The following is a 22,140-nucleotide window of genomic DNA, read 5'->3' on the forward strand; positions in this document are numbered from 1 at the left end:
GCGCAACTAAGTAATCAGAATAGAGAATACGACTTCATTAGTCGGGAGTTTTACAAGATTAAGAGAATAAATTCATGCATTTACGTGCAGACAGGAAGTACAACAAAATGCGCAAAAGCATAATTTGTGTTCCATGATTCCCAACTCAGCTAAAGCAGAGATCTAGGCTGCAGTGCGACTAAATCCAAGTAACAAAGCTTTCGTGTCCTAACCATCTACCGTCGGTATTAAGTGAAGGCAGGATCTGGAACGTAACAGACCAGTCATCCTGATAGCGACCCAAACAAGAAATGAGGAATCATTAACGCCTCCGGTCAAGTTGGTAGAGAGATCATTCAGTAGGGACGCCGGAAGGGCTCAAATTATAGAATTAGAGAACCAAGACACCGTTCATGACAGCTAATGCGATGTGACCCGAAAGATACATAGTTCTAAATTGAATTAAACTCGTGCGTTGGTACGGATCGCAAAGCCGCTTCGGCCTTAAATCAACGTACAACACATGGTGGGGTGACTTGGAAATGTAAAAAAACGACCTGAAGCTAAGTTAGCCTTAAATTCTTTGACAAATTAACCTAGAAACACTTCAATACGCGCACACTTGAAGATTTAAGGTTGCTTAGATTTCAAAATATCTTCAGTCGAACGGGTTATGCCTTCATCGTAGCGCATTAACAAATCAATTGACTAAATGCATAGGTGTAATCAAAATTCTCTAGTTAGTGAGTTGGGTCACTCTTAACAGCGGTACTCGCGAATTTGTAACTCGTTCATAGCCAAAACCCTGTCTCCAATGACACTGAGTCAAAAGATTATACGAGGAATAGGAACACTTCAAATAAATGGTTGTGGACAAACTCGTAGTGAGAGAGAATCAAGGCGTAACCATTCCGATTGAATATCTTTAAACAACACGGTTAATTACCAGATTTTTTTCATTTATAGGAAGAGGTTTCGTAAACTTCCCAACATTATGAAACCGGAGGTGTACAAGATCAGTTTCCAATATTAGTGGCGAATAATGACTAGGTGCAAAAGGCTTATGAAATAACCCTCGAAATAAATGAGGAAATGTTTTGACACAAAATATGATCTGCGCAGTTGATGCTTAGAAAACAAGAGATTGAGAAGACAAGTATCCTTTTTAAGACCATTTACGAAAAACATATTTCATAAATTTCAAATAGATACAACTCTTTACAATGCGCATCACACTAAAACAATTATTATGAATTAAATAAAGACTCCAGAAGGGTAACATTTAAATATACCGAATGTCTTCAATTTGTGTCCATTAGAATACTTTAATGTAGGGCATCATGTAACAACAACTTCCAATAAGAAATGCCTAAGCCCGGTGAAAACAATTAAGCGCATTCAGGAGATCACCAAGGAGCCTAGCATGTGAGGTAACTATAAAGTGAAACGGATCTAAAAAAAACTAGGCTCAGATTTAACTTCCCTGAAAGTTGGAAGTTCTTGAAATTCCTTACCACACAATCCGGCTTATTGAATTAGCATCATCGAAATGTCACAGTCAAATTGAAAAAAAAACAGGTATAGTTAATGGTCAAAACGAAGTATTCAATGGTGCCTAAGCTAATAGAAGAACTGCACAGGGTATTGTCGATCGGTTAGATATCCCGCACTTACTTGTAGTACTGTAACGCTGACGACCTGACCGGTTTGATTGTTGAGAGGCCTGATTATATCCTTCTCTATCTGAATCAAAAAAATCATCCAGCTAACTGAGGTTCTAATAGGCACCCTTACCAATAGCGGCAACTAAAATCCAAGAGCAGCTTACATGACTGATATGTGTTTGAAGTGTCCCCACCGGGTTTCTGTAGTGCCAAAGGTCGAATGTCATCCAAACTGAGGCTCCTTTGACTTAAGTGATTTATTATGAGATCTTGACTCTACGACACAAAATCGACCGTACAACCTTAGAGAATTTTAGGGTATAAAAGAGACAAGAAACTTTGCTAGATAGTACTATGGGGATTAAAACAAAGGAAATCTCCTGGGAAGTTGGCAGGAGAGTGCGGGACCGAAAGGTGTACCTTAATCGCGGTGTGAATAGCTGTATTCGCAACATAGGTTAATCCTTTTGCGCCGAAATGCATGAGAGCGCTGCAGCTTGATTCAGCTGCCCGTTCAATGTACTGATCAATGTCCTAAAAAGTCATTTATAAAGCCATGTAACCTTTTCCTTGTTGCTGAGTCGGGGATGAACAATTTTTCTGTATATAATGCTGGACCCCTGTGTGAAGGGTAACACGAGGTAGAGGACGAATGCAGTTTTGATTTCGTAGTAGAGTGGGAACCTTTGCATATTTAGACAAATAATAAAATACCAAGCCAGTAAAATATCCCCAACGGTTTCAAAGGCAGTGAAACAGGAAAACACGATCCAATACATAGTCAGACGAACCTGAACGAGTAAAATTGCAGAAATGCATACCAACTCCTTCACATCCTTATACCTAAGAGCTTTGTAAGACTTATAAGCAGGATAGAGGACGCCAAAAATTGTTCTAAAGGTCTTATTAAGGGAATACTCGTACGTTATAAAGCGGCAGAACAGGGGCACGATCATTCGAACATAAATCGAAATGTGTGTGCAGATGAGTTAAAATATTTGCGCCACCTTGACCTATAAAATCAAAAATTAGTACGACAGTAATCTAAACAAACTAGATAGGGGTAGTAATTTTTGGGCCGAATCGAAGCCATCAAATAGCTAAATAGACACTATTTTTTATATGTGAAATCAAGCCACTTAGAGTCCAATTGGGTTGCTTTGGTAACAATGAAGGCTGTCGCAACAAATTTAAACATCCTTGGCGTCATTTAACAACTTGATATCAGGCATGTTTAGCACATATAATCGCAGTTTTGACTTAAATATTCCAAAGGTTATCTTAATAATATGTGAAATGAACTGCTCAGCTCCTCTAACCGATACAATGCATTTATTTATAATTAAATAAGGTACCAGATTTCTCCGGTTCGAAACTTAAGGAACCACAAGCACAAATTGTTGTTGAATTAAAATTTCTCTTAAAATCAAATCGCCATCGCGTGCAAGATGATCCATCAAGCTTGTAGTAAATATCGTTATGAAAAACCGTATGAACCCCATTTCAAGCTACCTCTTCCCCTTTTTACGAATCCATGCATATTTTTTGCGCATTTTACTACACTTTTACAGTTTTATTGTAAATCCACCTAAAATTTGCTCAAATTTTCGATGCACCCCAGATGGTTGTTTCTTCACATATTTCCAGGTTTACAAGTTGGTGTTTCGAGGCGGTCTTGTAAGGGTTGTAGTGTATGAATTGTGAAGGATGGAGAGGGTACCTTTCTGGAAGGGTGATGATGTCGAATTGTCTCCTTCGAACCCAGAAATATGTGTCTAAACAGAAGGTCATCACAGTCGTTTTCGTTTTTGATTCGGGTAAAGAAGCACCATCGCGTGTCACCACTTTGATTTCATGTGTATCGTCTCAAGTCTTTCCTGAAGCCGAAAAAAGTCATAGTACTGGGACAGGAGCTCCATTTCAAACGAACGAGGTGCTGGGGCCATCGGAATGACCCGAGAGCCATGCAGCCCGCGAAACCAAAACGTAGAGTCGAACAACTAATCAGAGTTACACATGTGTGTCTGGGTATAGGTTCTCATCAATACTCCACACTCCTTTCTTACGTTTTAACCCTAGTTGCACCTGGTGCGCACATCTGATGTAAACATGTATAGTTGAATAAATGAGATACTCCTATCCTAAACGCCTACGTAGCACTAATCAGTGTATTTTAAATGGAGGCGAACATATGAAGAGCTATAGGAACTTGCTGTATCTCATAACTCAAGGAGATCGAAACGAGCAAACGAATTTGAACCTAACCACTGATATCAAATGTGCGCCATATTTTGATGGTGTACTGGGGTTTCGTTGCTGATGTGAGTTCAAATTACATTACATTCGCCTTTTGGAACATCTCTCATTATTGCCCCTCTAGTTGCCAACGTATTCTTGCAGATCTCCAGTGTTTACGATAAGCCATTTTTTCCGCACAATTTTCGACTTATTGCCCAAAAATAGTGTCGGGAATAAAATTAAATTTGAAAAAATATCATTGCACTGCTTTGAAAAACATAGAGAATGGAGCACAGATTGTGAGTGACAACAGCAAGTCAAATTTACACATAGTAGGGTGCCCAAAATGCGTGTGCTATCACGGTTGTTTACCTCAGTGTCATGCTATAAATTATGGCACGGAGAAGGAGATGGAGAGGCGAGAAGGATTTAACCGGAGCCGACTTGCAGAACGACCACCGTAGCGTGATCTAATTTGCCAGGCATTCTTTTCATCGAGTCCATGATCCAAGCTCGCCTGCGCTCCAACTCACACAACTCATCGTCCTTCTTAGCAGTTCCTACGCTTCCGCAACTACCACCGCTAGCTGCACTCCCTGGTTCGGTCTTCTCTTGCATCGAATTCTTCTTACGCATGTATCGCGAGAACTGCGCCTTTAACTTGGTAGTTTCGGGTGCCTCGAGGAATTGGCGCTTCTGTGCTGTCACACGCTTGACGTGCCTCAGTAGGGCCTCCCCAAAGTCTGCTGCAGAAACTTCACCATTGCCGGTGTGCTCGAGCTCGTACCAAATGCGCGTGAGTTCCTTTGCCGCATACTGACGACGTTCCGGCCAGGTGAGCTCCAACTGGTCGGTGTAGTTGAGGCTGCGCGCACTCACCCCGTCGGGACTAGACAGAAGCGAATCGGGTTCTGGTGGTGTCAATGCCGGTGGTAGGGCCGATGGTGGGGGAGGCGGCGGTTTGGGCCACACCAGCAGCGCATAGGGCGTCGAGATAGGGGTCATTTTGGCCCAGTTATGGCACGCGTTTGGGTACACCTTAGAAAGAGTAGTACTGCCACTCTCAGCCTCGTTTTCGTCCACGTAGGTGATGTCTGGAGAACGTGGTATAGCGATGCGAAGGATCACTGGATCAAAGTTATCCGTCAGACCATCAGTTCCGAAGATTATCACATCCCTTGGAGCGCAGTGCACTACTAAAAGTGCAATTAAATAGCATATTCGATTATGAGGCTCGAAATATAAAATAAGTGAAAACGTAATAACGTTCAAATTCGAATTTCTGGGTTGTGACAATGAGTCTTCGAAAATAATTGAATTCACAAAACACATAATGGGTCTTAAATTCCGTAAAATGCATTTTGTGTAAATGTCACCATTCATAAGACACTTTTACCTACGCAAAAAAATGGGTAAAAGTAACCAAAGTACATTACTTGCCGCAATCCCCTATCAACGATATTTGTCATTCGGCAAAGCCGGACCACAAAGATTTTCTCACAAATATTAGCCACAAAATACGTTACAAATTCCTGAAATCGTATCACAGAATAGCGCCATTTGCCAAAAAGGAATGAAATTTACCTGTTCCTCCAATATCAAAATGAATTAATAATTATATAGGCAAAAAGTGATCGGTTACGATCGCTCAGATCCGTTCACTAAAAGTAGAATATTTACAATGCCATTTTTTTGTCATGTACAATTTTAGGACAGCGCGGCTCATTAAATATGTCCGCCTCTGCATGAAGACCCTAACAAGCGACCTTAACGTACCCGCACACATCAGGTTCTGTAGTTCCGGCTCGCCACACTCGTAGACGGGACCAAGGGCACCACCAGCGTCACGGAAGTCTCTCTCCGGAAAACCCTCGGTCTCACAGTCCGTTTTGGCGTCTGTAGAGGACGAATGCGGGGGAACCCAGCCGGTAACCTCGACTGTGTCGGTGCCCTCACGCAGCAGGAAGGCTTGCGAATCTCCGACGGAGGCGACAATGAGGGCACTGCTGTAGCGCGACGTCTCGGGTTCCTCGATGCCCTCCTCCACAGAAGAAGATGTGGAGAGGCTCGACTGACCAGAGCGGTGGCGTCGGTGACGCTCGCTCAAGTGCACCGGCAGAAGCAGACCTACGCAGAGGGTCGTAAGGCCCCGCGTCTGCGCCGTAATATCGAGGTGAGCCTGACGGAAAGCCGCGAACAGAAGGCTAGCAGCGTCCTAAAACGAAGTGTCATTTACAAGGCTACAACTTCACGCTTTGGTTAGATTTTGAAGAGGACAGCTTCCTTGGCAATATGCACAACGTGAAATCTCGTTAGCTCTAAAGCAATAGAATTTGCAGTACGGTGCTAATCCTCTGTTTCTGACAGTTAAACAACCAATAAGTTGTATTAAATGACATCATCTTATTTTCTACATACAGCTTAGCCGAAATTCCCCTCTTAGTTTATATTCATTTACGCATTAAGCAGTAAGTTTTTCCAGCAGTATGTCTCAAAATCAGATAAAAAATATTCACCAAAATAGTGTAGAGTGGAAAAGTCTACAGCTTCAAATTAAAATTTAACAACAACCTAGCTTATTTTCTATTTTACGATTTAGCTTTATTGATGCACCTAATTAATTTGCAAAATTTTGTGATTTTCATAAAACAGACCTAACGTAAGAAGAGCTACACTCATTTGTGCTCGGAATTAGTTGAATTTCCTGGACTTTTCCTTCAGCATCTTTTAAAAGTTAAGCAGGAGAATGAAAATGCAGAACTAGATTTCACTACAAATTTCAAAATAACCCAAGGAACTCTTCTTGAAATGAAGGTAGAGATCCATTGAGTCAGAGCCTAAATTGTTAGTGTTAAAGTAGTGTAATTTGTCGAATCACTTAATTAATTAAGTCTTTGCTATGCACAGAAAACTGAACAATGTAACTCGCAGCTAGAACTGCTTTGTTGGCGTGGTAAACTTTTTATTCCAAGAAAGAAAGTTGTTCCCTAAGGAGGTGCTTACAATTATACCATTGCAGCGCCGATGCATAAATCCCTTACCACGTCAATTACTTCGAGACAATTACGCAATCCCCCGCCCTAGTCAGTTTGATCGAGGATCACTCATTTCGCACGACCCAAGTATTGCGACCGATGAAAAATGCGTTATGTACACTGGCTCACTTCGGTATTTTCTGTCCTCAAGGGAAATGTAAAATAAACTAGGTACGAGTGAGAAGGCGACCGCCACTATCATTTGGCAGAGGTTATTACTAAACGTAAAAAATGTGCTTTTGGTTAACTTAAACTTAAGGTATTCCACCACTAGTTCCTTTTTTACTTTAGTGATGCTCGAACGTATGGTATAAAGTGGACATGGAACCACTATGGGTTGAAATTAGTTCTGACACCAGGAAGCAATGAAGTGTTGCACAAGAAGCGAGGTGAACACAGAAAAGCATTCAATTCCTAAAAGTGAATTAATTTGTGGTAGTACCACTTACAAATAAATGCATCTGTGGCGGACCTAGTTGTAAGCATTCAGCACCATACCACTAAAGTACGGTGTTATCAGCGAAAATGTGCATTAAATGTGTCTTTTTGACAAACTCTACCTCCACTCAAATGATTAATACCATGACTTGGCATTAGACTTTTCAGTTACCATTGTTCTTCGCCAAGACTTACGAACACATTAAAAATGGCATGATGAAAGAATTTGAAATGATACTAGTACATTCAAGGTTATCTAACAATAGTGCAAAGTGTTCGAACCCCCTTACCATAAGTAGACTTGCGCGTAACACGCTCAATAAATAATTCAACAATATGCTTACCACTGGTTCATGCAGTTTAGGTTTCTTAATTTCAATGTCGGAGAGGTTTATGATCAGTTGAGGAAGGCAAAACTAAGTTTTTAACGCCATTGCAGCAAAACATGACGAAATATTGGGACACGAGTTTTGAAGTTATGGGCGCTGGAAGCAAAAAATGTGATGCTTGCTGAATTTTAAGAGATCTCACCAACAGCCTACATTTGTAACTACAGATTGTACTAATAATTTTTCTTACAAACAGGCAATTTGTGCATTACCCTCATTCACAATTACATTTTCTCGATCCTTCGAAAGTCGCTAATACCACTGTTCCTTTTTTTGTAAATTATTTATTAAGTGCATGGGGCAAAGTAACAGAAATCACGGCTCATTTTACGAGTCTCCTTCCACGAAAAATGGAATCAACTACTTTTTAACACAATACCACGGAGCTAAAATTTTACTGCTTAGTCAGATGAAGCGTTGATGAAAATTTCAAGCTGGTTTTTCAAATTTCTTATGCGGCAAGCTCAAGCGTAACTCGACTAAGTTGGCAGTAAGCACAAACCCATCCAAATACTTTTTTTTAAAAATCCCCCACAGATTTCAGCAAGAATATATGGTTAGTGTGCTTTTTCTGGTTTGCAAAAAAATACTTAAATTTATGTGCTTATTTATGCAAAAAGGCGGTCTTTATCAGGCAAACATAAGATTAACCGTTGATGGGAGCTTTCCTAGTGTGCCGGTGTCATTAGTCGCACATGTGTTGCACCCATAGAGATAGTGATGAAAGGCGATAAATAGCTATTGCGAAGAAGTCTTATTTAAACGAAATGGCCAAACATATAAGTTGTCGAATGAAACGTCATAACAAAATTCTATCAGAATAATAGCAGTTGAATAGCGTCTCCCTGTAACAGATTGCTTGCTGCTTCAAAAATGTGGATTCCAAACAATCATGGTTTGTCAGATATCACATGAATAAACGGTTTTTGAAAACTCATTCGTAAGCTTGTAGGGTTATGGAGATTGCTAGCATAATTCAAGTTAAACGGATACGGATTTAATAAAATTTGCACACATTTTAAATTCACTGATGTGGCGCATATGGAGTAAGAGTAGCCTAAGAGATAACTTCATCAGACTAACCTTAAATTCGCAATAGCTTATGACAAATACGAAGTCTTACTCCCGAACTGCCACAGCTACGCGGACGGCTCAAGTAGTGTGGCTTTCTTTTTTGCTTCTATCAATGGAGGAGGGCACGTGCTATCAGCCCCAGTGCAACACAGCCATTAAGTGTTCCAAAATTTGGCGCAACGAAGACCATTAAAAATTGCACGCAGTGTTCTAGTCTTCGAAGGGCCAGACATTCTCAATAGGCAAAGGTATTTTAGCTTGGCTTTATTATACGGGAAGGTCAAAAATCTTGCACTTTCTACTTCATCCTAAATGCCAACCAGGAATGACTCATTCGAGTCTCTAATTTACCGACCCAGGCTACGCAGCACCTCCTTGGAGTTGGGCAATTTCCTTATCGCCCACAATAGCCGCCAATAGCAGCATTTGTAGCAAGTCAACAGTTAGGAAGGTGTATTAAGAAACAGTAATTGTTTGCTATGGTAAATTTTGCTCTGAAAATACAGCTCGGACGCTCAAATAAAGGGATATTCAGATTGTGCACACAGGGATTATAAAATACTAACAAAAACAACTGGCCCAGCTGCGTTCTCAAGTCTCAAAACGAGTGCAAAGGCAGGTTTGTAAAAAGGTGTTTCAGCAGAAAATGATTCACCGTGTAGTGTATTTGGGGAAAATTAGTTAATTCCGCATCAGTAATCGAGGTAGGATTCTAAGTAAAGCTAAAAAAATGAGAAGATCATAGCGACAACAACAAAATCACTCACCAAGCCAATGGGCTTTTGGATGTGATGAATAGCCATTGTTTTATCTGTTGTGTTGCTTCAAAACACCTCATAAATTATTGAAAGAAGATTAGACCAAGACTGGTCTTGTTAATAATACCATCAGAGTAATGCGTGCGAAATGAGCGAAGCATACTGAAGTGAGAAAGGGGAGGATTGAAGCCTACCCGAGTGTTGTGGATTTTGAGGGCTTGGGGTCCACCAAGGAGGAGGTTGGTTTCGAGGTGCTCGTAGACGGCATTAATGGCGCAGCGAGAAGCGCGCATCGCTGCTTCCCCCCAATTCACACCGTCGGCGACGGCGAGGAAGGCGCTGTTTGGTCGCACCTTCACCACAAATGCGTCAGCGATCGGGTCACCTGTGATGCGGGCTGGCAAATTAGGATACGAAACAACACCGCCCTCCCCTTAACAACAGTCACTATATAGGACTAAGGTAGTAGCTTTCAACTACACGCCTAGCTGTCTGCCCCATGAGGTCATGGGAGTCGCCAGAGGTAATATAAACTCCGTGCCAATATAACAAACGATAATAGCTACTTTTCCTGACTTAAAGACACCATGTAAGTACAGGGAAACATAGGTAATGGTACTGAACCTATCGACGTCTCGAAGGGTTATGGAAATAAAGAAATGAGAATGTCAAAATTCAAAAATAAACAATTGGAAAAGTAGCTCAGAGGGTTAAACTCATCCAGCCGACGACGCAGTGTCAACACGAATGGAAGTAACTTTAGCTACTGTTATAAACCTTTGTTACTTGCGTGAGAACCCGAATTTTCACTAAGACACAAAGAAGTGTCTAGTGGAGTCCGTTGCATATCCATAAAAATTTCTCATCTTTTAACTTAATTTATGGTTGCTTTACCAGGAGAACATCTTTGAGGGAATTACTTAAGGGAAGCGCACAGCGTCAAATAAAATATTCGTTGGGTAAAATATAGGAAACCCGAATGAATGCTGTTGCTGTTCGTGCTTCCATCTGGCGGCATGACCTTCCAACCATGTTCATGACCTCCCAGCCCCTTTATAGTTGAATAAATTTTTTATCCATAGTGATATGGCTTATTACCAGTATAGAAAAAGGCTCAGAACGCTACCGCTATTCTAAATGCGATCTCAATCTGTCGGTGGATGAAGATTTTGATAGTAAATTCACCTAATCTTGCTCAAAACCAGTTGCATTACCCCCTAAAAAAAGAATTGGCAGCAACGGTCATGACGCGATCAGATACTACCTCATTAGATTTTAGGATCCTAAGTCAGTTGGTCCATACAGTCTCAAAAGAGGGATGAAATTAATATCTTGTTGTGAGGTTTGCATATTCAAAAGCACTAAAACTTCAATTGACTCTCTAATCCAAGCACAAACTTGGCAAATTAAATAGCGCAAAAAGGCTTTAAAAGTCCAGAAAATGCTGTTTCCAATGTCTCTATTGCGTTAGTTAAAAATAGCAGGTAGAAATTGTCAGTTTCAGGACTAGATACATGTTCCGGCGTGACCTACGTGCCGCGAAAAATTAATTGTTTGCGACGTACTTTTAACAAAACATTAACGGATTTTGCATGCATGTGTCGCAACCAACGAAGGCGGCACTCGCGACTGTGTGAGATGCACGTCTTTTACTGGGGAAAAAACTTGATAATTTTCATTTACATAGGTTAATTCGACTAAGTCATATTACAGAAATACCTTCTTCTAGTAGAAATAATGACCTTTTTCATAAACACAACAAATCTGATGTCACGCAGTAAATTGAAGATAAGGATATGGTAGTCGTGACCAGTATTTGCGTTAATATTTGCATTGAGCAATAAGATTTTAATTGCATAAAATGCTGGAAAATCAGCGCAAATTTAATGGACGTTATCACATATACGTAGGCACAGTATTCTTCCTAAGTGGGTTCACGGAGTATGTGTAATTCATACCTCGGAGATAAACACAATTTCACAGTTACCATCGATGACTGTTTCCAAGACTTGCCAACTCTTCATGAATTCCTCCAAGACGGTGTATTCGTAAAATTTTCCTATGAGGGTGTAAAAGCCCTTTTGCCTACTAATCTCAAAGGAGGGATGTTTTGTGGCCATAGATTAAGAAAGTGCGGTAGAGCCAAAACAAGCCAAATCCACATTCACAGCAATCACTAAACGAATGCATTTAGATTGAGGGGACTGTCCAAAGTTGTTAGAAATTACTCAATACACCTCAACATTAAATCTTCGCCAAGCAATAACAAAATAATAGGCATCCGAACTTAAAAACCTTCTTTTACACTGCCAAAGTTGGATGGCATTAATAGTGCTCCTGAATTCTTTTTCCACAGAAAACAATAGCACAAAAAAGACATAATATCAACAATGAGACAATCGTTCTCGGTCAGTAAATCACCTTCAAATTGAAGTGTGGAAAATGTTAAAATCTAAACTGATAGTCAAACAGGTAAAGAATAAGGGTTGCAGTCGAGAGCGACGGTAGCCTTCATAGAGTAATGATGCGTCAAAAATAAAAAACGGAAGTTTCAGCCGTTTTCCGCGCTCGCCTGGATGGGGGAGGAAACCAATGTCTGGAGGTTGCGACACAGGAGAGTTTAAGAGATTTAACAGACCAGAGAAGAAGCGAGATTCACGACAATCACTTCTCAATAAGGACCTTGATTTTTTTACACAAAAAATGGAAGTCATCTTATGGAATTCATTTCTTGGCTTAGGGAAAGCTGTCTAAGTGGTGCGCCATATGCTCTGAACAGCAAAAGTCATTATGGGATATGAAGCCTTTAATAGTTTGCTTCTGAAAGGTAAGAGGAAATTCTACGGCCATTAAAAAGCAATGGGATGAGTTCCGGAAAATGATAACAAAAGAACTGGTAAGAAAACGTTTTTAGGTCGCTATTATTTTCAAAACAAAGTAAACGTTGAAAAAGCAATAAATATTGTGAGAAATGCTGATATTGAGGAATCCCCAAAAATATACCGTTTTGCTGCATTGTAAAGAATAAAGAGTGGTGGACACAAAACATTGCCTTCAATTTTACCTTAAGAATATATTGGTGATAGTTTTGAACGCATATTTACACACATAATTCCCTCAAAACATGATTTGTACGAATTTTAGGGGCGCTTAAGGGAATTGTCCTTCTGATCCTACTTAAAAATCTTATTTGTTCAGCCCAAACACAGAGCAGTCATAAAAAAGAAATTCCTAACATTTTCAAAGTACCAGCAACATCCCGGATATGCACGTGTGCTCAAGCGTGGCAAGCCAGACCTAAGGACAGCAGGAGGAGAAATTATTCATCTGCAGAACCACCTTTGAATGGCTAATTGAGAGTTCTGCTCGTTCGTGTGCACTAACCCGAGCGACCCCAGCGCGCCCACGACGCGTTGATGTGCTGAATGATAGTGAGGACGCTGGAAACTCCGTCAGATGCTTTAAGAGGTGCCGATGCCGTGGCACTATTAAGTACTCCAATCGAATAACAAAATTTTCCAAACAACCAGCAGTTAACAAATTTCTTTGTATGTCTTGCTAAAAAGAGACCAAATAAGCCAAAAATTGTTTATATAACTTTAATTTGTCTTTAAACTAAACCGTCCTTATGGCAGTTCTGTGCGAAGCACATTTCTTGGACTATATTAATAATCAAACAATTAAAAAAAGTAAAGGAATAGAACGAAGGTGACGCAGTTTTGTCCCATTTTTTACTCAACTTTGTATCATAGCTCTTCGCATTTCGCCTACGTTTACAGACTGTGATAGACAGAATCTGTCAAACGGCAATTCCATCAGGGCCCTACTTCAACCAATCCTGATGCACACCACACCACTGACACTGAATGGTTCGGTACAATTAAATTCAGTAGGATTTTGCTTTATGTCATCTCCCATAATGTTATAGGTAATAAAAAATGGAGGACTTTGCTAGATATTTTAAGGAAACCCCTAGCAAGGAGTGAATCAAAAAGTGGTTATAGCTACTGAAGTAGCTAAACAAAACAACAAGCCAAAGTGTCGATTTGCATGAGTTTAATATCAATCAGTCTGCAGATGAAAGGTATCACAGCACCATGCCTCATGTGAGATGGGAGGAGAGAGAAATACTTTGCCTTCGCTAGTCAGCCTTCATTGCATTAGGCTCGATTGGAAAGCGAAACGTTGTAAAAACGGCAGTTCCAGTTTAGGCTTAGGCTTCTAAAAGAGGGCTTTCCTACTCAAAGATTTAGCCAATTAATAAGCACCAGAGGAGGTTAATCGGTTGTGCAAAGAATAGGATGGCAGAATACCCTCAGAAACACAAGTTCATTTTTCGATTGAGTTGCCTCTTGGTTCAAATTCAAGACTTTAAATCCGGAAGTTCATTTCGTAGCAAAAGCCTAATCACTCAGTTCTTATGACACTGTATTTTATTTTTCAATTTTATGGTAATGTACTTTCGTTGATTTACTAAAGTTCTTAAGAGCAGGCCTCCATTTCAGCCATCGTGTGATAAATACCTGGGTGTTTTCTTCTTCAACAACTGAGTGCTAGTTTGTTATTTCTGCACAGGAATCTGCTCAAGTTAGGAAGTCATCTGAGTGAATGTGAAAGCTCTCTTTGAAAGTACATTTTCTGGCGTGTGAAACGTTGGCCCGGCTTAATTGCCAGCGCGGTTGAGTAGGTGTGTGCATAATTTGTAACCGAGCTCCAACTCCTTGACGACATCGCCCATCAATGGCTGAGTCACGACCCCCCAACAGTGACTGGAGTGTGCGGATATAGCTGGCCATGAAACAGTAAAGGAGCAATCACCCATAATGGAAAGCTGGCACACCCACACAGGTACCGTAGTCGACGCATTCCTGTACCAACGGTAGCAGCATCGGCACGTCAACAACAAATTTCCGATGTATATGATGTTTTGAGATAATGAGAATCAGTAACCAGGTGTTATTTACTCCTGTGCATTTATTCATTTCCGTCATCCAAGTATGCGTGATGATTGGTAAAATCGTCCCCAAACACAGCATAAACTCTGTTTAGAGTTTTCATAAAACGTTGATATCTAAATAGAAGTAACCTTGAAATGCAAAGAATGCTTTTGAATTCAAACGCAGGTAAGATAACAATTTGGCTATTTTTGAAGCATTTAGCTATAGTAGAGTACAACTAGACAAGCAGAAAGGCGTGGCGAAATCTCATCACATGTCCAGGCCAGATATTTTTTTTGACAGAAGCGAAAAAGGAATGGAGTGAACGAAGAATGCAAAACGCGAATGCTTCTGCGGCTTGTTTATTACTACGCCTGGGTTAAAAATCGACTTTTTACTCCACTAGGCTGCAATTTTCGAGCCACTTCGTGCATGCCATTCATTTTAGCTACAAGCTACAGTTCACAAACTCCAAATGAACGGATGAATTGAAATGACAAACGCATTAAAATACCGGTCTTACCGGATGTTCGACCAGTTACTGGATTCGTATCGTATAGCGAGACCGACTTTCCAAATGCCCTAGTATGCAGGATTTCTTTCCAGTTGTCAACAAAAACTAAAATATGAAGTAAATTTGCATAAGGTTGTTTCTTTTTGAATTACAAGGCATCATTTCAATTTAATCATATAAATTCCCCTTTCTGAATTTTTAGTGATATTCACCCAAGCCTGAGACGATACGCTGAAGTTTCTTCCCTGACCTCGGTGGAGCCCTACTATAAAGTAAAAGCGTAAAACATTACTTTAACTTTAATTTGCCTCCGCTATTGCTATAGTCGAGCATAAGACTAACCACTATCTAGTTTTGGCAGCGCAACCAAATCAGAAGGAAGTATGAATGCTGATCGAATGGCCAGGGAGTTTTACAAAGGAGGAGAAGGCTGGAGTTAAATCTCGATCGCTGAGAAGATTTAGAAAATCAGGATGTAAAATATGCGTTTATGCAAATGTGCTTTGCGATGGTTAGGAAATTTCGTAAATCTAAAGTCCTCTTAAAATGGGCGCGTTTGTTTATTCATATCCACTCCCTGCGAGCAATTAGAGCAAGGGGATGGTGGAACAGACAGAACAGCTGCATAATGTTACACACACAGTCGGACCTCCTCCTTCAAAAGTACTGCACTGACGCACATTGAATCTACGGTAACATCCCACTCATACATGACGCGAATCGCTCTAGTCACAAGCAAGGCTCACCTAATAATTCCGCTCATTAAAAAAACTGCACATTCGCACAGAATGCTTAAATAATTTCATGAGATGTTTATTGTGCAGCTTAAAGGGCATCTGAATGCTAGGGCGAATAAATAAGCGCGCCACTGTGCATTCGTCCTGGAAGCCAGTTAATCGAAGGTTCAGTCGGTGATGTACAATGAAACGAATTTACCTTTGACCCTGCGCAATCGACAAATATTTTGTCATGCTAAAAAGTTGGTTTCCCAAGATCGCAAGGGGAATATAACTGTACCCTAGTCAGGAATGCACGATCATTATTCTGCTTTCACAAGAGATTCAAATGATATTGTCTGTTTGTGCTATTGTAATAACTGGCGAGTAAAAAACCTACAATTTCCTGATTTGAAGAACTGCAAATTGTTGCCATAGCTTCACAAAGAAATTAAAGTGGTGCAGACTTTGTACAGAGCTAAATGCAGTACAACACCATCGAAGGCTAACTTCGCTCTTTCGTCAGTGCAATCGGCCATGGTGCGTGTATCAGGAGACCCGTACGAGGATTGTTTTAACCTTTTTACGGTAGCAGCTGGACTATAGCAAACACCTTTCTTATATTTTTATGACAGCATTTTCGCTATCTATTCGTAGCGTGTAGCACATCAAGCTCTCTGAAGTAGCAAATTATGAGTAGTCATTGCCCAACTTGCCTTATAGCTTTAAATTTGAGTTCTTTTAACAGGACAAAACATTGTGGCTTAAATATACGCGTCTAGTGAATCCAAGAAAAAAGCAATTACCGTAGATATGAAACTCTGTGTAGCCTTGAACATTTTGAGGATATGCACAAAAGAACTAGGTGGTCAGATGCATGAAGAGAGCTTCAATACGAGATTAGGAACACCTTGGAACCAAAGAGTTATTTCATCTTCAACATAAGCTAACAAGATAAGACTAAAGTAAATAACACTGGGTGATTTTGGAGTGTGAATCGAAACGTCTTATGGTTTAGTTTTTGAAATGCTGCTCACTCAATGGAAAATGCACAAACTAAGCTGCGCTGGAACATAATACTGTAAATGCGGGGACAATATAAGGTGACAGTTAAATGAGCACGTACTGCGCTAGGAGTTTTAAGTTTACTAAAAATTATTATGAAATTACAAGAGTTCGGTTATTTTGAATGGAGAGCGAACACAAATAATGTCAGTAAACATTCACACAGAGATTACGCATTCCACTTAATATCTTCGCTAACAAGGAATGTACTTACAAGCACGAATAAGAATTGAAGAGGGTTAACTCCCTACTGTACAGAGTAGTGGTATTCATCGCTTCAATAAAGCATTCAAAGAGAAACAACAGGCTTGTGAACCACTTTGGTAAAGGTTACAAGTATTCGGATGGTCTGCCTCGTTGGGTTTTCACATTGTGCAATTGGCCGCAGGATGAAAATTGAAGGAGATCGACCCAACTCTTTTAGTAATTCCTAGTTTTAAATTAGCTTACATCAATAAATAGCGCTGGGGAGGACACATCACATATTTTATACTTTAGTTTGTCAACAATCCAAAAAATAACAAATCTTGTGAACACTACCCGTGGTATTTCCTAAATTCGCATCATGTAGGAACTTTTGAATGAAGTCTTTTGAGCATCCTATTCGGATGTCAATTAAAAAGAACTGAGGCAACCCTTATTTCCAACCGTAATTTACGAAGGATTTTCGAATGCCAAAAGGTAACCATGTGATGTGCTTGTACAAAACCTCTTATACTTGAGAAATTCACCGGTTATCTTTGGAAGGGAAAGCAGACACTCCTCCTCAGGCAACTAGATTGTTAAGGCTTTGGATTTTACAGGTATAGAAATCTAACAACCACTGTGCATGCGACTTTTTTTGTGTGTATTTCATAAAGGAGAATAAAAGCACCACAACCTTTGGTTTTAACAGAAACCAAGCATTCGCTTTCGCAAAAGTTTTGTGTTCGCTTTTTTCCACCCAGCAGTTAAGCTGTTACGCCGTTGCAAAGTATTGCGGTTTGTCCAACTGCCTCTCCTCCCCCATTATGCCCACGTCATAAAACAAACTGCGTGCATTCCTCATAAGGTTAAGTGTGCGCTTTGGCTCCTCAAACGCCGAAGATATGAAAAATGCAATAAACTTAAGTTGTTTCCACTTAGCCACCAAAAAACAGGTGGGCAATAAAATTTAACCCTTAGTTTTAACGTTCATTTTACAGGCCTGCAAGCAGCAAGTCTTGCGCAGCGGAGTTATAACAAAAATGAGATGGATTAACGCATTGAAAGCAACAAGCCCATATTCTCTATGTACTCCTATAAGTTCTACGCCAGGGAAAAAGTTGTCATCATCTATACCCGTTGAGAGAATTGCTCCTAAATACTGACTGCTTTGTTGACAGGCAAATCACAAAACCCGCTTTTTAGTCAAACATTTAAATAACGACTTTGGTAGGTTTACTCCATATCACTATTCGCTCGCATCAACGTCCACAAATAAGTAAAAGTACTTGAAATCAATGCGGTGGACACCCGAAAATGGAAGGGTGGATTGTGGATGAGGATGACGCGCGCCTCGCGTGGTTACCTTGCGGCCACGAAAGGCGTAGACATTCGCAGGCCAACCATTTACTCCTAATGGACAAAAAGGCGACATTTGCCTTTCCTTCTCACAGATACCGGCCTACTCAGAGCAAAATTCCTGTGCTACTACCATGAATGACACATTTCAGAGAGTGAAAAATTTGAGGTCACATTACAACTTAGAACATTTATCATTTCAGAAATTATAATGTAATGTTCCAGCACATCAATAAGTGCTATCGCAAAGGTGGTTAAGTTTCACCATAAGGGGGTATTGATGATATTAAAACGAAACTTGTATGGATACTCTTAGAAAAGTGTAAGACAAACTTTCTTTTACGAGTTTAAAAATAGCCATGGCTTTCGGTACTTCAATTTTCTCAGCTCAAACATGAAACCATTTAATCCGAGCTCAGAATATGTCCAATCATAAGTACGTTTCATATACCATCTCTTTGACAGAAAATTCCACTCAAATCTCAATAAGTATTTGAGGTTATTATCAAACAGATGATAATTATGTTGGAGATCCCAAGAAAATACAAGCGAAAACATTTGTTTAGCCAATGGGCAAACACCAATTTATAAATGCTTGGGAAAATAAATAAGAATTACTTTTGATCCAAACATTATATCGATGCTTCCTTTAAGCATGTTAAAATCAGAATAGCTTAAGTGAAACTGATTTAAACCGCATTTGAGACACCATTATTGAACCAAATGTCAGATTTAAGGGCGCATTTGCAAAATACTTTCTTTCAAATGCAATGGAAAGTTGTTAAAGACTGGAGGTATTTGTTACTACCTACTAACCTCTGAATATTACAATATATAAGTCCCCATTTTAGATTCCGGAGACTAATAAAGCTTGTGCAGGATGTTCACAGTCATTAAACCAGGATCGAAAACAAACGGTAAAGCTGAGTGTGAAAGAATTTAGTCATTTATTTAAATTATTTTCGATAACTAAACTGCTAAAAGTTTGATGTGGCTGGGACCCACCATGAGTTCCACAGACAAGAGTCTTTGAGGTGCTCTTGTCTTTCCACTCCCGAGCGGCCTGGAACCCACTGTCAGGACCAGTCATCGCAGCTATGACCTTGCGATTGAGCAACTGTGAAGTCGCGATTCGCATAACCGCCTCTGGAGGCAGATCTTCCGGATTCGCTGCTCTCCACAGAAGGGAATTGCCGGTATCTTCGCCAGCAGGTGGTGTCTCCTATCCACCAAGTCGCAATTATCAATCAAGAGTGATTGTGACAAATTGTGAAAATATGTAGAAATTGCTAAATGCTATTTCCGATGGCTAAAACTTAATCCAATCACTTGGTTGACAACGCACACTCTTCTGTTTTCTCCCAATTCAGACGTCAAACCAGTAACACGAAGCCCTACACATATCATCTATGCAAATAGGCTCCCGGGCCTTCCATAACCCGATGGTAAGGCTATTTTTACAGTTATCAATGTTTGAACACTTAAAAATAGCTTAGGTATTGCACTACGTCATGCAATGTGCATCAGTCAACGTGTCCTGCTCATCCACCTCTTTCCAAAAAGGTTTAATATCAGTTTCTGTACAGAAAAGTATTATTTGAGAGACCCGATGATTTTAACCTAAAGATTTTTCTAGGAAGAAAGTGGTTAGCAGATTTCTGTGCTGAATCAAATAACAAGCAAAATATGCACCGATTCAGTCCATTTCTGGCTTAGACTAAACTGGTGGGACCCATTTTTTTCCAGTGTAAAACGGAGAAAGGAATAGCACCCTTTGATGAAATGAGTACTGTCAACGCCCGTATGTAAGAGGAAATTCCATGTAAAAAATTGATTTTCCAGTACATAGACGCAACACGTTTTATATTTTTTTATGTAACATACTCGAGTATTCTACGTTATGGCAGGATAATGTTAAAGTGGGCACTCCAGAGATCTTTGAATGTCATAGCATGCACCATAAAGTGGCTGCACCAACAGCCCCCACTGATTCAATAAATTACTATAAAAATACCCTCATTTCCAAATTTGTAAAGTAACGGGGAGTCTTAAGCACTATAAATATTGAGTAGAGATGTTAGGCAGTGAAAGCTCATTTCAACGAGCAAATGAATGTGCGCTTTGCACATGTCATGTGGAAATAGTTTCACAAGGTTAACACCATTATGGAGGTTAGAAATATACCAGAGCTTAGGAATTTGCTTTTCCCTTCCAGATTTAGCTAAGATGCGTTGAACGTAACATTCAATCTCGATATGGTAGAGAACAACGTATCGGGAGTCTTATCTAGAATTGTAAAACTTTGATGTACGCCAAGCTGATAAAACGGTGTGAGTTAATAGTTAATACACATACCATATAATTTGCGAAGGCCATAAATGAACATCATTTATCAAAGCCAGCACCGAATGACGTAAGGTCAAAAATATTTATTTTGCGTTAGAACTAGCAAAATGGCCGTAAGCCACCAACGGGTAATAATGATCCTAATGAAAACATCCTGAACCCACTCACATTAAAACTGCTTGTGTAAAATGACCGAAGAGAAGAAAGTGGCTTTAACCTTCTGGAATCAAGGCGAAGAGAATCCATGTGAGAGAACTTCTGCGATTCCATCGCCAGAGCCATCATTCAAAAATCCATTCAAATTGATATCAGGGCAGACTGCAAACTTTGTCTGATGTTAAAAAAAGGAATTCGCATGATCTGTATGTTAACTGTAACACCAAAATCGCACCGATAAAGGACTTCACTTACCTAAAATTCAAATGCATTACAAACTTAAGAAAGCATAGGATACCATTACATCGATTATGCTGTGTTATTCTATTTACCATAAGGTCTAACTACGATGGCAACTAAGCAAAAACAGCTCGCAAGACGGTCAAGAGTGTGTTAAGTGTTGTAAAAATAATACCTTAACAAATCTTAGGCCGTATAAGTTCTCGTTTATGATACTGCCACATAAATACCAGTAAAGTTGTGCAAGATAGCAACCACATTCTGTCAAAGGATGGTAGTGAGTTCTATGCGCAATTATTAAAGCATTAAAAAAACCACGATAGGAGAGATAATTTCAGTGTAAATAATTTAAATCTGAATACATGTAGTTAGTGTAAAAAATCAAAAAATAGCTCAGTTCTTTTCTACAGACAAACCAAGCGTTAAAATTTCGTTTATTGACATAGGTCACCTTGCCTCAGATCAACAAGAGATGGAATAAATACGCAGAAAATAACTGAAACAAAAGTAGACCAAAGATGGGACAAAAAGTCGCTGCGTTGCAACCAATTCATATATTATGTAAAGCACTAATAATATTCGGGCAAAAAAGGTATAGTAGGTTAGATAAGGGAAGAATGCCGGAAACACTTCATATATTTTGTTTGCAATTAAACCCACCAATTTGCAACACTAACCAGTTTTTAGCAGCTGTACTGGAAATTAAAGGACTAAATAAAAGGCAGCGAAAAGAGCCCCAACTCCACTCCACATTTCTACGTAGCAAAATACAGCAACACACCTCCACTCCTCGGGCATCCAATAAGCACGATAAAGCCCAAGCAAATAGCGCACTGCTGCAATAACTACTCTAAAAAATCACTTTTGATAAGGTTAAACAAAAAACAATACCAGAAAATAACTTGCATGTTATTAACTTTTTAATTAATACCTGTGGGCTAATTTTTAAACTAATTTTCTACGGGTAAAAAAAATCCATATAGCCTAAAAAAGCTTTGCAACCCCGAATTTAGCAACAAAATAAGCTTACAAATACCCTGTTTTAAAGT

General features: G+C 39.8%; 2 protein-coding genes across 2 annotated transcripts in view; both read right to left on the minus strand. All coding sequences in view use genetic code 11, as the record gives it.

The window, feature by feature from the left end:
* The window catches only part of EGR_06446 (Receptor expression-enhancing protein), a gene marked incomplete at both ends in the record, with an annotated part of 10,622 nt that extends 8,023 nt beyond the window's left edge, over positions 1-2,599 (minus strand). The window contains 5 exons of the mRNA XM_024495695.1: positions 1,654-1,722; positions 1,808-1,919; positions 2,064-2,177; positions 2,207-2,434; positions 2,465-2,599. Of these exons, the coding sequence (XP_024349856.1) occupies positions 1,654-1,722; positions 1,808-1,919; positions 2,064-2,177; positions 2,207-2,434; positions 2,465-2,599 (658 nt within the window). The remainder of the gene's footprint in view (positions 1-1,653; positions 1,723-1,807; positions 1,920-2,063; positions 2,178-2,206; positions 2,435-2,464) is intronic.
* Positions 2,600-4,310: 1,711 nt separating this feature from the next.
* On the minus strand, positions 4,311-20,977 carry EGR_06447 (PP2C-like domain-containing protein; the record flags this gene model as incomplete). The annotated part of the gene is made up of 7 exons (XM_024495696.1): positions 4,311-5,077; positions 5,658-6,096; positions 9,770-9,972; positions 12,960-13,060; positions 18,280-18,403; positions 19,355-19,571; positions 20,864-20,977. 7 exons carry the CDS (start codon positions 20,975-20,977, stop codon positions 4,311-4,313), a joined length of 1,965 nt encoding a protein of 654 aa, XP_024349857.1.
* Positions 20,978-22,140: the final 1,163 nt, after the last annotated feature.

Source organism: Echinococcus granulosus (genome assembly GCF_000524195.1).
Source record: "Echinococcus granulosus chromosome Unknown EG_S00057, whole genome shotgun sequence".
Lineage (NCBI taxonomy): Eukaryota > Metazoa > Platyhelminthes > Cestoda > Cyclophyllidea > Taeniidae > Echinococcus > Echinococcus granulosus.